This window comes from Syngnathus floridae, chromosome 8 (assembly GCF_059516105.1).
Source record: "Syngnathus floridae isolate MCC-2025c chromosome 8, RoL_Sflo_1.0, whole genome shotgun sequence".
In the NCBI taxonomy this organism is placed as follows: domain Eukaryota; kingdom Metazoa; phylum Chordata; class Actinopteri; order Syngnathiformes; family Syngnathidae; genus Syngnathus; species Syngnathus floridae.
In genome coordinates this window covers 6672358-6689422 of record NC_142420.1, presented here as the reverse complement: position 1 = coordinate 6689422, position 17065 = coordinate 6672358, and the positions used below count along the sequence as shown (strand labels likewise).

General features: G+C 41.6%; 2 protein-coding genes across 2 annotated transcripts in view; both read left to right on the top strand.

Moving 5' to 3' along the window:
- The window catches only part of LOC148394252 (follistatin-related protein 1-like), a 32634-nt gene extending 21437 nt beyond the window's left edge, over positions 1 to 11197 (top strand). The window contains exons 3-13 of the mRNA XM_088383687.1: positions 634 to 811; positions 934 to 990; positions 7270 to 7371; positions 7454 to 7583; positions 7925 to 7957; positions 8091 to 8221; positions 8415 to 8536; positions 8802 to 8914; positions 9302 to 9412; positions 9480 to 9571; positions 10067 to 11197. Of these exons, the coding sequence (XP_088239813.1) occupies positions 934 to 990; positions 7270 to 7371; positions 7454 to 7583; positions 7925 to 7957; positions 8091 to 8221; positions 8415 to 8536; positions 8802 to 8914; positions 9302 to 9412; positions 9480 to 9571; positions 10067 to 10108 (933 nt within the window). The 5' untranslated portion in view covers positions 634 to 811 and the 3' untranslated portion in view covers positions 10109 to 11197. The remainder of the gene's footprint in view (positions 1 to 633; positions 812 to 933; positions 991 to 7269; positions 7372 to 7453; positions 7584 to 7924; positions 7958 to 8090; positions 8222 to 8414; positions 8537 to 8801; positions 8915 to 9301; positions 9413 to 9479; positions 9572 to 10066) is intronic.
- A 751-nt stretch (positions 11198 to 11948) lies between these two features.
- lrrc58b (leucine rich repeat containing 58b) lies at positions 11949 to 16562 on the top strand. Its single transcript, XM_088382246.1, has 4 exons — positions 11949 to 12614; positions 14675 to 14803; positions 14878 to 15155; positions 15279 to 16562. Exons 1-4 carry the CDS (start codon positions 12157 to 12159, stop codon positions 15473 to 15475), a joined length of 1062 nt encoding a protein of 353 aa, XP_088238372.1. The 5' UTR covers positions 11949 to 12156; the 3' UTR covers positions 15476 to 16562.
- The last annotated feature ends 503 nt before the right edge of the window (positions 16563 to 17065 follow it).

Here is a 17065-nt window from a genome sequence, read left to right as displayed (position 1 = left end):
ACACATCCGATTATCATCAACTGCATTTCGTTAAACTTGCAGTGGAGACCACACAACTGTACTTCCTCCTTTGTTGTGTAAAGTGATGCAGGAACCAGCAGAGGTCCCTGTGATCACATGTTCTACTTTGTGCTTGCAAAACTGGCTCTCACACAATACACCCGCACAGTTTGCATCACAGCGTATCAAAAGTCTACACACCCCTGTTCAAATGCCAGGTGTTTGTTCTAAAAAATGAGACAATTTGACGTGTAACCACTATAACTCAAATGGGAGGAATATAAAGATAATTGTTGCGTAAGTGTGCACACCCACATATAATTGGGGATGTGGCTGCGTTCAGATTTAACAAATTGTTTTGATTTGGTTATCTGAAATATTTCAAAAAGAAATGAACTCGTACAATCAGATTTAAAAAAATACATTATACGTGCATTTAAACAGACACAGGCGTTGTGTTATGACGCAAAACTGAACATAATTATTTATTTGAATTAAGTAGAAGATATTTTGGTTATGTGCGTCTGCTCGAAATTATACCTAGATGAGATTATATTAATGTAAACTCATCCATGACGCTCATCCACACATTTTTCCTCCTCCTTCTCTTCCTCCTCCTCCTCCACTGTGGAGACCCCCCCAGACATTTCCATTGGCTCTTTAGCCGGGAGAGGAGGAGAAAGACCAGAGGACCTGCTGGAATTCCTCCAAGCTGCTCAAATTTCCTCCAAGGCGCGATCCTGCTTTCTTCACAGCCGACGAACATCCTCACCATTCTAATCTTCTCCCGAACAAGAACTTGGCTATAACGGTAAGGCAATGAAGAGGACGCGCTACTAATGTCGTTTTAACATGACTTATAAGTGGGTTTAACTCCAGATCTGGTGTTTTAAGCTCGCTAAATCTGACTTTTTTTTCCCGCAACACGACCAGATGTTACGGGGTGTCGCTGTGTTTCTTCTGCTCGCTCTGGCTCTCTCTCATGCAGAGGTAAGTTTGGTCACTTAAAACTTCCAGAGTTTTGTTTTCATTTTCTAAAAACACATGCCGAAATATTAAGCGCAACAAAACCCGTCCACTTTGTTCGTTGGCGTGATTTTATTCGTTATTAACACAGTGTTCTTACCCGTTGTTCTTAAATATTCCCTAAATGCTTACAGAGTTTGGAACCACTCAATATTTTCCTTTATGGAAACTCAAGAGAGGCTTCATTTGTAAATTAGCTCAGGAAAAGAAATGAATGGAAAGCATCTGAGAAAAGAAAAGAAGGAAGGGCATTCAATTGTGCACATTTCCTCAATGCTGCTCCACCTTCACTTTGCACTTTTGCTGAAGATCCCTGGGTGCAAAAATGCCTGACCGCCTGGCAGCTGCTCTTATGGTGTCCAAACAGTGCATTTGGGTGGTCAGTATGTTTGTTTGTTTGTGGCTTCAAGAGTGAGCTCAGGAGGAATGCGAGAATGCTTACCAAAATGTCACGCCGCTAAGAGAACGTCTGAGTAAACAAGAGTTTATTGTAGCAGGGTGACGGCACTCAACTGGTAGAACAATGAGAACTTGTGAGGTGTAGTGTCGCTTGGGGAATTTCGACATGAGACACAGGTGGCATTTCAGGGTCCGACTTTGCACAACTGTTGAACACCTGGCTATTCCATTAATGACCACAGCCATTTTTTTCCCCATCCCCTGCTGACCTTCTATTGTCAATTCTTATTCAACGATGGCGATCTGTGAGGAATGGCTTGCTTCGACCACAGTTGGCCCAATGAAGGCGCTAACTGGTTAATGGGGCGGCATCTGCTCTCTGAAGGCAATTAACCCCGATAATATATGGCCTGCTGTCTGTCTGGCAGTAAGAAGGCCATGGAGTGACATACCAGTGTGCTGTCAAAAGAAGGTCAACAAGTTGCAACAGAAGCCTTAATCTCTGGAAAAGCCTCAGATGAACCAGCTGGCTGTTTGGCCACTCATCAGAGACACGTACATTATGACATTTTGTATTCTGGTATAATGTGTTGTTTTAGAAATAATTCGATTTTTGGTTTTGTTGGATTTAGTGGTGGTAGTAGAAGGTCTTCCATTGCGGGTTTGTCAAGAACAGATTCTGTGACGATGTGTTGGAGCAGCTTCACAAACATGCTGAACCGCAGTTGGGGACATGAAAGCTTTTTGCCAAGCAGCAATTTTGCAACACCTACTCCATTATTAATTGACGAGCCATGGGCAAAGGAATCATATGCTGCTTACAAAAAGTGTAAAGCTTAGGTTGTCAAAAGTCCCGACGAATACTTTTAAAAATGGTTTCATACGGTTTCGAATTTCAAGTATTGGACTGGTTGCTGTCATAATAATTTGAATTGTAAGATGTGATTTTTTGTTGAAATGCCATCGTCTACACTGCCAACAAGGAGAGTGCTTGAGGTAAGAATTGCATCAGCTTTGACGAGAAGCTGAGGGAAAACTGTTGTGTGCCGTGTGAAATACAGAACAACTCCCAACCGGAGTTTGATATGCGAAGATCAGGATGTGGGCCTGTGCAGTGTGCACCTCTACTTCCACATCTATTAATCAGATTTTTTTTTTTTTTTTTGCAGTGACAGAGTGGAATGCTTAATTTATCTAGAAAAGGCCAGCAATAGATCATGAAAATTGCAGTTGCCAAGGCAAAGGCGCTCGCACTCGAGCGCTATCGTGGCTCTCAGGCTTCGGTAGGCAAGAGAACAATGAGGACATGGCCAAGTAGATGTTGATTCCCTTGTAGGCGGTTCTCTTCCATCCAAGGTGGGCTAAAAATATCAGCCCAGGTGGAGAACGTGAGAGGAGGACGCTTTGTCCTCTGTCGTTATCCGCCCGACCTAATTTCTTGCAGCTCGACATGTAGTCATGCTGCTGCAATTTTAGCGAAGGGGAAGATCAGGGTGAGGTAAGACTTGGCTCTGTATGGTGGCGGGTGGAGGGGAGGTTGGGTTTCACATCTCTGAAATATGCTCTCGTTAGTTCTGGATTTGCTTGAAAACCTTTTTAGGATTGTATAAAAACTAATATAAGTTGGTTGAGCTTTTCCTCTTTAGTGTTCTTGGAATTGTCATGATGAATTTCTGAATTTCTCAGTAAGTTCCCTAAAATGTAGGCTCATTGAGTTCAGAAGCATTTTTCAAATGCTTAATGGCTGTTCATGCTAGGCTTAAGAATTGATGGTCTCAAGCCATTTAATATTCCGCATGTATTCTGGAGGTAACTGAGAACCAGTGCAAGAAAAAGCGGACACTGAAACAGCCAGCATCTTGTGAATCTAATTTGAATCATTACGTTAGCAATTTAAGTAACTTGTGTAATTAACTTGGAAGGCAGCCAAATTCAATGTTCAAATCATTATCCTTTGAGAAGGTTTGAAGAAAATGTGTTCTAATTCGTGCTTCGAGACTATTTATCCCTCTTTGCCAGGGAAGTTTAATTTGTTCCACAGCGTTAGCAGACTGACCTCTTTGTGTCGTTGCTTTACTGTTAAATAGAAAACACATGAAGAGAAACATCCTGCATGACAGATTCTGTCCTCTGCGGCCCAGATTACGCAAAGACCATTTCACAATTTGATCAACTATGTCTTGGGAAAGACGTGAAGAAGTGTGATCTTCAAAGCTCGGGTGACAAAAGGCTGCGGTCGGTTGCTTGTTCAACTTCAAGAGGACTACTCACTTGTTCCAATTGTAAACCCCAATAATGGCCTCTTTGAAAAGGCGAATAAGAGGGCAGGGTGTGTAGTCATGGCTTTGGCTTGAGTCTCAGCACCTCCCTAGCAGCCTACCTCCAGCTGGAAATATACAGAGAACAGAAAAAATGTACTGGAAGGCTGATTTGATGGTGACGGATAAAAACAAAGCTGTATAGATGCCATGGATGTGGGTCGGTGGTTTGCATCACGGGGGCACTCGATTCCCTGCAGTGCGACGACAGGGGGTGCGTGCAAGGGGGCTCATTTTCTTAGTTTGGTTTAATTGCAAGCAGATGTGACTTCAGCCTAGTCAGCGACTCCCTCCAGGCTTTTTCTTTCTCCTAGTTTCTTTTGTCTCCTTTTTTTTTTATATGTATATAAAAAAACAAAACATCGTTGTCTTGACGTGTCAAGGTTTTGGACAAGGGGCCCTGCTGGGCGTAAAACAAGAGACTGCAGACAGGAGTGACATCATCTCATTTGGTGATGCATTCCTTTCCCACTGACTAAGAAGCAGGGTGAAGACTAACAGGGAGATGGCCGCAAACTGCTCATTAGCCAGAATTCTAAATGTTTCCACGGGGTTAATCTCAACCTAAGAGAACGCCCAAGAGCAGGCCAGCTGTTTATCTTCACTGTTTTTCTCATTATTTCAAGGACATAGTGACACAATACATTCAGGCAAGGCTTTTAGCTCACGGTCATTTTGTGGTTTCTCTTTCTGTCAACTAACACTGATGTCGGATTTGAGATGCATAAAGTTAATTAGACTCGGAAAGGAGGCAAAATCTGGTGGCACTAAATATTGAGGGCAAATCCTCTAGCTTTGATGACTCCACAGTCTGTCAATAACAGATGAAAAGTCATCCGCTTGTGATGCTTCTCCCTCGCGCATTAAGATTTCAGGAACAAGATGGCATATATTTTTTAGCGGCAAACTAGTTCATAAGACTGTTTCATTTGTCTTGGGTTGTCCTTTGGGAAGGCGGAGTGAAATGGAAACTCTGCATCCAAAAACTGGAGAAACAAAGGAAAAGTAGAAAACTCAGGAGCGGGGGTGATCAGGGGCAATACTCTGACCTAGATACCGACCAGATTTTGGCTCAAGACGAACCCGGTCGGACCCCAACTGAGGCACAAATTTGCTCAGGAATGTACTCCCCTACGCTCCCGGTCTGAGTTCTGACAAAGTCCCCCCGCCTCTTCATATTTAGCAACTCGAATTTGTTTCATCCTTCTGTCCCTATTCAACCGCTCATAAAAGAATGTGTTGTGCCGAGTCATCACAGATGCTCAAATGCTGTCAAAAATCAATCATTCAGTTTGAGTACTTGATTAGGTTCGGACACAATTTTGATATGTTCATTCAAACACAGATAATTCATCATCAATGTTGCTATATTTTGATGTTCTGCTGTCTGTGCTAAAAAGAAATTGACAAAAATGACGTCACTTCATCCAAACAACTTGTTTCAGACCACACTAGATCAAATTTGTTGTTTTTCTCTCATGAATCCGGCAATTTAGAACTTAGATATATTTCATGCTGTCGTGGTTCATTTGGGATGACGTTATTCCACAAACAAGACATCAATCGATTTTTTTTTTTTCCACGCTAACGAGTAGTAGGGCACTCAGGGGAATTGATCGAATGGCATTGGTGCCTGAGAGCCATTGATTGACCTTCTAAGTCATCGGAGCATAGCAAAGATATTTGCAACAGCCTAAATGTGCACATACAAGCAGAAAAAATGCCATTATTGAGTGGCCCTGCTGCTATGCTAATAATTCCTCCTCTGCAAAGGGCAGCAAGAAAGGATTTAAAAATACATTCAATGTCAATGGTAGCACAGGGATAATTTAACTCTATCAGTGTTATCGTCACAATCGCCTCCTAATCTCATCACCCCCCCTCACTCCCTTTTTTATTTTCCTTCCATTAAACGGAACAAGCTGGTCTCGCTCCAATGGCACTTGGCTCTAAAAGGACAAGATGGTGGGGATAAAACAAGGTGACAGGAAAAATCCGGCCAGATGTGCACTAGACCCGAATGTGGAGATGCCAACCTTCTTAGAAAAATTGTTGATGAATCTCCCCAGAAGCTATAATTTAATTGTACAAATCAGGAAATGGGGGAAAAAAGACAAGCTGAAGGCAACTAAGACGTCAAATATCTTATTTACATTTCAAGTAGGCTAGGATGGGTGTGTCTTCATCTCTTGGGTGATTTTAATTTGTGAGAATTTTTAATTTAGGCTAGCGAGTGTGTTTGTATGCATACGCTGTAATGAGATGCTGAAACGCATTGGTTCGATGTTGACAGATCCATTTTCAGGGCCCCGAAACCGGTACCGTGCAAAAGTATTAAGACAACACTGCTCGCTTTCTTGTTTTGGATTGTTTTATTCATCACCCTCTTTGACCTGGCCACGTAAGGATAGTACCAGCTTGGGTGTCGTCTTGCATGAACCAGGAAGTAGCTAATAAACAAATTAATCTGATTATGAGGTTCTCTCCGGTGATAGGCACTTGTAGTCTGGCTGGTAACCGCTTCTCACCATAGCAACAACCCAATGGAATCAGATGATGAGGGGAAGAAAAAAAAAAAAAGGCCTGCATGTTTCTGCACTCATTAGTTAAATGTCAGGGTTGTCTGCTGGTTGCGCATGGATGGACAGAACACCACCGGAGCCATCTTGCAGAGGTCTTACTGAATTCACTGTGCTAGTGAACGGCTGGCAAGCTTGAGGCCACGGGGATCACTTTGAACATTGGATTATAATGCATGCCACTTTTAAATCATGCATAGAAGTGAACCACCGTTTCCCTCAAGCTCCTCTTGACTTTGCATGTGACTTTCAAACTTCAGCCACCCATTCTCCATCTTGTTACATTCAATTATTGGTGAGCTTATGTGAGGCTCCAAGAATCCAGACCTTGTTTGAGTTCACATACCAGAGACTGAATGTGGACCAGGAGCTCACGTGTGCTCCAGCGCAGGAAGGGCCAACTTTTTTTCTGTCTCGCTCTCGTTACAGGAAACGGCGCCTTAGAAAGAGGGAGGGGGGGTTAAAGATTGCATGCATGGGAACAGGCCCAAAGAAAAACACACACACAAGCCAGACTCCAGATGTGGAGACACACACACACACACCATTGCAATGCACTAACGCTGAGACACACAAAGGCTCACAGATGGAAAATGGAGAAGGTAATGAGGCTCATAAAACAGTCTGTATTTGCGGCCTTTTTTTTTCACACAACAAAAGATAAAAGAAAGAAAAGACGTCACAGTGAAAAAAACAAACTGGAAAAAATGTTCCTCTCTTTCTGTTTACTTGTCAACACAAAGCTCCATTTGAGGGTTGAATTAATTGGTTGAGGCTGAGTCTGAATCATAGTCCACTTAGTTCAAGCAGCTGCTCTCATGTCATGTCATGTGATATGTTGCCACCTAGTGGAGAAACTTTGGAGCTGCCTGGAGCACATTAGTAGAGTCTGATTTGGGATCAAGAAGAAAAAAATGCAGAAACGAATGTTTGTCCTCTTATTTCAGGAGCTGCAGAGCAAGAGCAAAGTGTGTGCCAATGTCTTCTGCGGGGCGGGCCGGGAGTGTGCTGTCAATGAGAAAGGGGAGCCCAGCTGCCTGTGCATAGAAGTGAGTGGTGAGCTGGGCGATAATGTGAGAAACGAGTTTCCATGTCAACGTTTTCAATTCACTTCTTCCGTTGTCGCTCCAGAGCTGTAAGCCCCACAAGAGGTCAGTATGTGGCAGCAATGGTAAGACCTACAGGAACCACTGTGAGCTGCACAGGGATGCCTGTCTGAGCGGGCTGAAAATCCAAGTTGCCCACGATGGACACTGCCAGGGTACGTTTAGATGTTTACAATTGTCAATGTTCCCAGTCTCTCACAAAAGTCGCCAGCAGAGGTCGCTATCACTCAGCAAAGCTAACGCTGCGCTTGTTTCCGTCCATGAACTGATTGTTAATCTTATCAGGAGTGAACTTTTTACTGCTCGCCCTCGATGATGTTCTATTTACACTCCTGATAACATAAATAATGATCTGAGCCGTAGCTCAAAATTCCCTCATGTAGGCCAATTATGTCACCGTGTCCCATTTTCGGACCTTGCCAAGAAACCTATACTATGTTTAACATAAAAACTGGTCTTGTGATTTTAATTCAGCTTTTTTTTTTTTTTTTTTAAGAGAAAAAGAGCAAACAGGCATCTGCCAGCCCAGGTGGGTGTTACGTTTTTACACTTTTACTGCTTTGCACACAAGCTTAATTTAAAATATATATATATATATCCTTAATACAAACAACATACACGATGAGTTTTTTATGAGTTATCAAACGTTCCCCGTCCCACAGTGGTGTGCTACGCTGCCGATCGCAACGAGCTGAGGAGCCGTGTGATCCAGTGGCTGCAGACTGAAGTTATTCCAGATGGCTGGTTTGTCAAGGGATCCAACTTCTCTGACATTTTGCTCAAGTACTTCAAGGTGGGCAATCCAAGTAGGGGGTACATGTATATTGATTTCTGAAATGTGCTTTCTTGCGCGGCATGACGTGTTCTGACGCCGCAGCGTGCACTATTTGGTTTGTAACCTCAAAATGTTCAGATTCCAAACTTGAAACAGGAATTTTACTGTCACTGGAGTAAACAACATTTTTTGTGCATTGTTGTTATTTTAGTCATATGACAGCGGCGATTCCACTCTGGACTCCTCCGAGTTGCTCAAGTTCATCCAACACAATGAGTCCGTGGCGACCGAGATGCAGTCCTACGCCGACCAGGAGAGCAACAAGCTGCTTCGGTGAGTGTCTGCTAGCCGTTGAAAGATAAGACCTATCAAACATTCCTTTCTGTCACTATTTGACCTTTGTGCTAACTTTGCAAGTTACTGCGGTAACGCTAACCTGTGCATCTCTCTACTATGTGCTCTGGTGCTATTTTAGGTAAGGTCGCTGAACTCTTATCTATTCCAGTGTAAATTATACAAGTGGGGCCCCTCAATATGAAACCCTGCAAAGTTGAGTTGCTACTAATAGTGAGTTTGCATGTGTGTTTGCGCACTCTAGGAGTCTCTGCGTTGACGCCCTCATTGAGCTGTCCGATGAGAATGCCGACTGGAAATTGAGCTTTGATGAGTTCCTCAACTGCCTGAAGCCTGGATTCAACCCGCCTGAGAAGAGTGAGCTTATTATATCATCCAGCCATCCAGTTTGGATAGTTGGAATTCAGTATGTGCTCGTGCCGCTCGCTCCGCAGGCTAAAGTTCAGAGCACTGAACCCTGGGCCTTCAGCAGACACAAAGTCCTGTGTGGCTATTGAGGAACTCTAGAATTTTTTTTACAAAGCACAACAAGTACTTGCTTATTGGATGAAACAAATGCAAATATTGCAAAAGTAGTGTTTTTCCTTAGTATTGTGGTCAGCGGGTCAGATCAATTTTGAGTGGGTGGTTCTTGTACAAATAAACAATTTATTCATTTTCAAAATTGGAATTTTTTACAGCATGTAGTTAGTGGTATCTGAATAGGGGGAATAATGCTCTATTATCTATTTTTTTTTTTCTCAGAATGTGCTTTGGAGGATGAGACTTATGAGGACGGTGCAGAGACACAGGTGGAGTGCAACCGCTGCGTTTGTGCATGCGGCAACTGGGTCTGCACGGCTATGACGTGCGGAGGTAAGCTACGAGATGATCACCTTGTTATTTCCTCACCGTCATTGTGCCTGACTCCTTTTGTGTGCAGACAAGACAGCTGAAGATGAGTCAACAGACGCTGGTGTGGAGATGACAGAGGAAGAGTGGGATCTCCGCGTGGCAGAGCTGAACAAACACCAGGTTGGGGTTATTTATTTATTTGTTTCATTTACTTTAATCAGTAAACCAACCAGGCCAAGGAGCTGACTTGAGGGTTTTTTTTTTCAGATAAGGAAAGTTTGTTTTTCTAGACAAAAGAGATTTAAATTGCACAGCCTGTAAAACAACATCCCCTTTGTCAAATTTGTCAACGTAAGCTTTTCTGGAACAAAAACATGACAAGAAACCAAGAAATCAGCATATTTTAAAGAGGAAATTGGTCTCAAAAGAATGGTGCACTGGCAAAAACATTTTTTAAGACGGGCCTGTATAAACCAAGTCAGCTGGGTATACAAAATGGATAGACGGGATTCCTTAAAAATCACACTCAGCTTGAATCTACAGATTTAGGTGATTCAAATAAGTACATTTTGAATATTGTCAAAGGTAGATGAGGAACCTTTCAATGCTACTTCTTCATTTTTATGACTGCCACGTTATAAAATTCCTCGATTGACCCATTTTATTTTATCATAGGAAACAGTGGAGAAAATGAAGGCTAGCACAAAGGAGGCCTAACTGGGGTCATGGAAAAAGAGAGGATGCACACGACCACCCTTCCTCTATACTTGACTTGCCTTGCAGCTCGGGCGTTATGACATCGACACATTTTCTCTGCAATTTGACTTGTTATTATACATTTTTTACAGTGTTAAAGTGTTTATGTGGATGATGTTTGATTCCAGGGACAATCTTATGATTCCCTTGCATTCAGTACTGTCATATTTGATTGTATTACTACTCTTGTACACTTCTTACTATGTATTTTTGCAGTTTTTAAGGTAAAAAAAAAAAGCAGGATGTCAGTGTTTGGGGGATTAAGGTGAGTTGGTTTTATGGTGAGAAGCAAGGTAGTCGGGGTGTCCAACTGTGAGCGACTCAACCAATGCACTCGTTTTTATTTCTTTTTGCTGATGTGTTTTGCATCCTATTCGGCATTCGGTAGGAAAAATAACATCGTGACGTCACAAATCTTAATTATCTGTCACACAATGGCAGTAATGTCCTTTTTTCCGTAAAAGACAAAGGCAGATATTAACTGTTCCCTAATAATTGTCATCCTGTTACGGCTCTCAAAAGAGTTGCCACTTAAACACAACAGTAAAAAGCAGTAGAGAAAGGGACCCGAGGTTGAAATGTAGCCTGGTGAGACTGCATCTGAACATAGCATGGCGACACCTGAAACCAAAGATAGGCTGAAGATGTTTTGACTTCTGTACGCAACTCTCCAGGAACATTACTCTGGACCCAGCGACAACACTATACCTTTTGAAATCACAAATGAACGAGCCTCGCTGGTGTAGATGCATCATGAAGTGGATTTGTGTGTTTGTGTCTGCTGTTAAATGTACATTTCGTTTTTGTATTTCAGTGTGTTGATTTGTTAAAACCCTGCGTCTAAAATAGGACACAAAAATACATAGTGCCTTAGACTTGGGCTGCACAATGGTTATTTTTCATACCACACAATGTTTTGGCTGATGTTTGGTTGCGAAAGTGGCTTGTGACTCATGCTGATCAATGCCTTGTGGAGCTCTTTGTTAGCCACTAAAAAAAGGACTGTAAGCAATATGTTTGAAAGCCAATAAATCTTTGTACACCACACAAGTTGTCCCTTTCAATGTGTTTAAACATATCCACACATGTGGCTGCGTAGGAGCCTATCCGAGCAGAATTTTAGGCACGACATTGGGCGCACCACAAATCTGTCAAGAGTCAGTTTTCAATGTTTTCCCAGAAAACCCATGCAAGGAAAAGGAAAACATGCATACTTCACACACCACCTCAGAATGATGACGCAGATGCTCTTAAAACCTCTAACCTACCATGCTTTACATCAATCATATATATAATATATATATCATATAAATATATAAGAGTGTGTATATATATATATATATATATATATATATATATATATATATATATATATATATATATATATAGTATAGTGTATATATATATATATATAAAGTATATATATATATATATATATATATATAGAGTTTATAGTTATAGAGAGAGAGAGACAGACACAGACACAGTTTTTTTTTCCATTCTGAAATCATAATAAATACGTATAACTTGCACATTCTTGCATAACTTTAACCGAAGGCTTGTGTTACATAATGTCACTGGAGCGGGACAAGTTTGCAAGTCGGACCATATTCAAAATGCACATGCATATATTGCAGTACTAGGATTAAAATTGTGTAGTTTATTTTACGCAATAAATTAACCTCATTAATACAAATGTACGTGATGTAATGTTACATGAACAATTACAAGCTGGGCGTGGTTTAGTGTCGTGTTGACCAATCACAAAACGGTGCGTTAAAGGGCAACTCGAAAAGTGGTTGACATTACGCGCGGAAGGTTACGTTTTCGTTGCATATGATGCGTGGTTTTCGAACAGTGAGACGCGGTTAAATGTCTAAAGCAGCGACGAGTGGTTTAGAGCGAGGAAAGGAAACGGGCGTGTGTGCACGTGACGGCGTCGATGTAGAAAAGACTTTCACGTGGACTTTACGAGCAATTTGCAGAGAGAAAAAAAGAACACTTCCAAAATGGAGCTTGACGACAGGGCTGCAGTGGGCAGCGACGGCGTGCTCGACTTCTCGCGCTCGAACTTGAACACTCTCGTCTTGAACGGCGTCAGTGACGAGAAGAAAAGGGACACCAAGCAGCTGTATTTGAACAGCAATCTGCTGCGCACGCTGCCTTCGTCGGTAACCCACTTTTCCAACCTCCAGTTGCTGGACATCAGCAACAACAGATTGTCGGCCATCGGCGAGGACATCACACGGCTAGCTCAGCTCAGGACGCTCATAGCTAAAAACAACTGTCTGAACGAGTTCTCGCTGCCCAAGGGATTCGGCTCCATGCAGCTGGAGGTGGTGAACTTTAGCGGGAACCGCTTCGAGGAGATCCCGCTGCAGTTCACCAAACTCCGGCGTCTTCAGTCGCTGTCACTCGGCGGTAACAGACTGAAAAGTATACCTGCCGAGATTGAAAACCTAACCAGGTAAGTCACTACAAGCGTGGTCATTGATGGAAACGTAGTGATGCTGTTATTGCGTCATAGGTGTCGCGTGTGCAATATATAAACGTAATTTCGTCACTTATAGAGGATTTCGGGTTCAGAAAGGTCGAGGCCTGTACTACAAAAGCCACGTTTGTGGGGCAGGCTAGGTTGCTTCAGGTACGGCTCGGGATTTTCATTAACAACAATCTCCACAATAGCGGAGCGTGTCACCATGGAAACAAGGGTTGTGAAGTTCACCTGCGATGGACGCACGGACCTTTGACCCACCATTCATCCTTTTTGTGTGAGGACACTAGTTTACTAGCTTGTGTGTCACGTCTGATACTTAAAATATTTTCTGCTTTCCCCCCTCTTAAAGCGTAAAGTAAAACCGAAGAGCTATCATTGTGGATTTTCGAACAGTGAGACGCCTTTATAGAGAAATAACTTATTGAGTTCTCAGTGATTGTCTTTATTCATGGGGCAAAGCTAAAAAAAAAATGGACACAACTAGGGATGCATGGATACTGGGTTATAGAAATGGTCATAATCAGTTGCAGCGTTAAACTGTCATCATGAAACATGTTACCCACTAACATTTTAACTTTCTACATACCCATACATGTATAAAATACCTTGATTAGTAATTAGAAATGCAGTAGTAATCCGATTCAAATCAACTAGTACAATGCAAATGTTCATATTGCAATGACTACAATTTAAGGACAAAGTTCAGTGCAGTCCATATGTTTGCGTATCATTTAGTTGTCAAGTAATTAAGCCGCATTATTCCTGTAATCTGATTTATGACTTGTCTTGATGACTTCAATATATGCCGCACTTGATTGATAAAAGTTCTTGGAGTTGAAATGATGACGTATTTATTTTTTAGTCATCTCATCAGCGCAATAGTGTGTGGGCAACCTCTTGTTCATCTTGTCTTGAAATGTTGTTAGAAGAGCGTCTATCTCATAGACTGAATATGCAGAAATCAATTTCCCTTACTGTTTTCAGAAAGAACAGCCAGCAGTGTGTTTGTGTAATACAGCTAAATAATTTCCTCTTTATTTGGAAGCAATATATCTGGCTTTGCAACATTGCTTATTGTTTTTGCAGCAGATGGGGGGCTGAAAGCATCTGACTCTAATTCCCCTTGGGGGGGGCTGATTTCCTTCTTTTGTTCCCAACGAAAGCATCTGACTCTAATTCCTCTTATGTCAACAACCGTTATTGCAAAACTGAGTTGAAAACTATCAGAAAAATGTCAGCCTCTAATTTGAAGTTTTTAATAGCAGAATGTTATTCCAACAAAGTACAGAATCTTTGAAACTAGGTGGCAAGTCATGGGCGCTTTCACTCGCAGCTTTTAACTCATCTATAAATGACGTCACGAACAGATAAGACGATGTGACGTATTCAACTGCAACGTTATAGACCGGTCCATAATTTTTTTTTATTCTCCTTGCTCTGATGCAAATCGATTTACGTTTTTTTGTTTGTTTTGTTTTTTAAGAAAATCACTGCATGACCTGGAACAATACTTTGTGAGTCTTTTGTCTGGACCAGTGAAAATTTAATTGTCTTGGCGTTCAGTCGCACGCTTTTAGTGCCCGGTGAAAGTTCAGACTTCCACGTCTTTATCACGCTAGAAAAAATATGCTTGCATTTGATTTTTTTTTTTTTTTTTTTTTTGTCTGCGGTGCAATGTTGAATTGCATAAAAAAGCTGGTCCCTATGTAGTAACAGTTCCAAGATTCAAACTTTAGCTCCCCCTACTGGTTAATTTTGTTTTTGTCAGGTTAATTTGCATGGCCAGAGATGAAGTCCACTACGAAAATGGAATATTTTTGCATATTATAGATCTTGACAATAGCAAAGCTGTAATATTTTAGAAAAAGTCTTATATCACAATATTTATATAATTTTTTAAAAAAGTGGTGGGTCCTGACTTCTAAATAAGTTAAAAAAAAAAACAATCAGCATAAATGTCCATTTGAAAATATTTTATTATGATTCATGTTAGATCTTAATGGAATGTTTTCCTCTCTTTGCTCTTGCAGTCTGGAGTTGCTGTACCTGGGTGGAAACTTCATCTCAGCCATTCCTGTTGAGGTTGCCAACCTGCCCTACCTGAGCTACCTAGTGCTTTGTGACAACCGCATCCAAAGCGTCCCCCCGCAGCTCACCAGGTAAATTAACACTGAGTCACTTTCATCCCACCCAAGTGCCCTCGCCTCACTAGCAACCTTTTATACGGCTTCAGACTCCACTCGCTGCGCTCGCTGAGTCTCCACAACAACCTGCTGACGTACCTGCCGCGAGAGATCCTGAGCCTGGTGCACCTGCAGGAGCTCAGCTTGCGCGGGAACCCGCTGGTGGTGCGCTTTGTCAAGGAGCTGATGTACGACCCGCCTTCGCTGCTGGAGCTGGCCGGCCGCACCGTCAAGAGCAGGAATATCCCCTACTCACCGCTGGACTTGCCCTCCCACCTGCTCAAGTACTTGGACCTGGCCAGCAAGTGCCCCAACCCAAAATGTGCCGGTATGGGTCTTATTAATTCATGGCGCGACAAGTTTTGAAATTATTTATCTTTCCTTACCTACTACCGTTTATAGTCTTTATATCCACTTGAAATTCAATTATGATTTTTGTCGTCTTCAACAGGCGTCTACTTTGACTCGTGCGTGCGCCACATCAAGTTTGTGGACTTCTGCGGGAAGTACCGGCTGCCGCTCATGCACTACCTGTGCTCGCCCGAGTGCACCAGGTCACCCTGCAGCTCCAACCCGCAGAGCGATGCTGAGTCGGAGGACGAGAACAGCATTCCCGCCGACCGCCTCCAGAGAGTGCTGCTGGGCTAGGACCTTGCCAGCTCCATCGGGAAACACTAATTGTACACTCTTACGCACAATTTCTACATTGACACATTTAGTTTGGCTTCAACATAGGCATATAATGTGTTTTCATAATTTACAACTGTCCCCTGGTTTCTTAATAACCAGTTTGTGACAGGCTTCTGACTAAATAAACCAAGGATCAATAATTACAGCACAACTTGCCCAGACCATTACCATCATGCAAGTTGCACATATGATTATACAAATAAGAAATAGAACTAAAAAAACAAAATGCTAGTAAAACCAGCTAAAGTGGGGGTGAAAGGTGTTGAAACACAACTGTGGCCAGACTGCAAATGAATGGGCTTTTTTTTTTTTTTTTTTACTTTACTACAAATGAATGGTACTTGTTGAAAGCCACCACTGCCAGAAAGACATTTGGAACAAATTTGCAATTTTGTTCACTTCAACACTTGTAAATGATATGCTGATTATTTGACATAGCTAAGTTCAATGCTCGACGTATCACAAGATCACTGCAATAGATTTGTAAGACATAATGTAAGCACATTGTTTATGTTTAGATATGCTAACATAAGGATGTAATCAAAATGTTTTGAAATCAGAATTTGTACTTTGAGATTTACAATGTATCTCCTTTTTGACAGTTTCCTTGATTTAACGCAGATTAGACGAGAGAATGTTACAGTGGTACCCAGATGACAAAATTAATCGCTTCTTACTGATGTCTTTTCAATACTGTGTTGTGTTTGGGTTTCATGCAATGTAATATAAGCCCCCTGAAATGTGACAAGATTACTAGGATTTTTTTGTGAATTTTTTACTATAACAAAAATTGTAACTGGATAACTGCTTTTCTACCAATCAATAATAAAAATGAACTACATATTTAAATAACCTGCGTTGTAGCTTGCACTTAGAAGATGTTTCATGTGTAAATGAATATAATAATAAAAGACATGCATTGTGAGGGATTGCATTTTGTATAAATGTTATTCTGATTTAAAGAAATCAAACAATGCGGGTTTTATTGTGTATACGTACAGGTACTTTATTTCGATCATAATAAACATTGGCAAATTTCTCTTAATTATTGTGATGCAAAAATATTGTTTTGGTGCCTGATTGTTTTTGATTTGACATGTCACAGTACGTCTGCTTTAGGCTGTTTCTTTTAGATCCCTATGTTTGTCACCCTCTCAAACATATCCATGTGTGCACCAGGGAGTTGGCGACTACTGATTTTTTAAAACAGCAGCTATATGGACCGCAGATGTAAAGGCCTAGCACATGACAAGTTGAATGCTGAGCCTTTACATGTGACAGTCATTGTAAATCCAGACTGGCTTACTGTAGATTATAATTGTTTGATTTATTTCCAAACAATAGCGCGTATTAAAGTACATCAGATGATTTCCGTGATGGTTTCTGGCAGTGGAGTGCCGTCAGAGCCAGCAAGTCCTTCTCTGTTCATCATCAGAAAATGAATTTAATTCTAAATATGTTTTTGCCCCATAAATATGCCTTCAATTAATCCCCATAATCTATTCTTTTCATTTTTGGCTACACTGCTGAAGCAGCCTGCTTCCAATG

Excerpts from the sequence above, each read along its gene's own strand:
- lrrc58b (XM_088382246.1), top strand. The coding sequence starts at position 12,157 with ATGGAGCTTGACGACAGGGCTGCAGTGGGCAGCGACGGCGTGCTCGAC. Across the intron at positions 12,615-14,674 it reads GAGATTGAAAACCTAACCAG|TCTGGAGTTGCTGTACCTGG; the intron begins GTAAGTCACTAC and ends TTGCTCTTGCAG. Across the intron at positions 14,804-14,877 it reads GTCCCCCCGCAGCTCACCAG|ACTCCACTCGCTGCGCTCGC; the intron begins GTAAATTAACAC and ends ATACGGCTTCAG.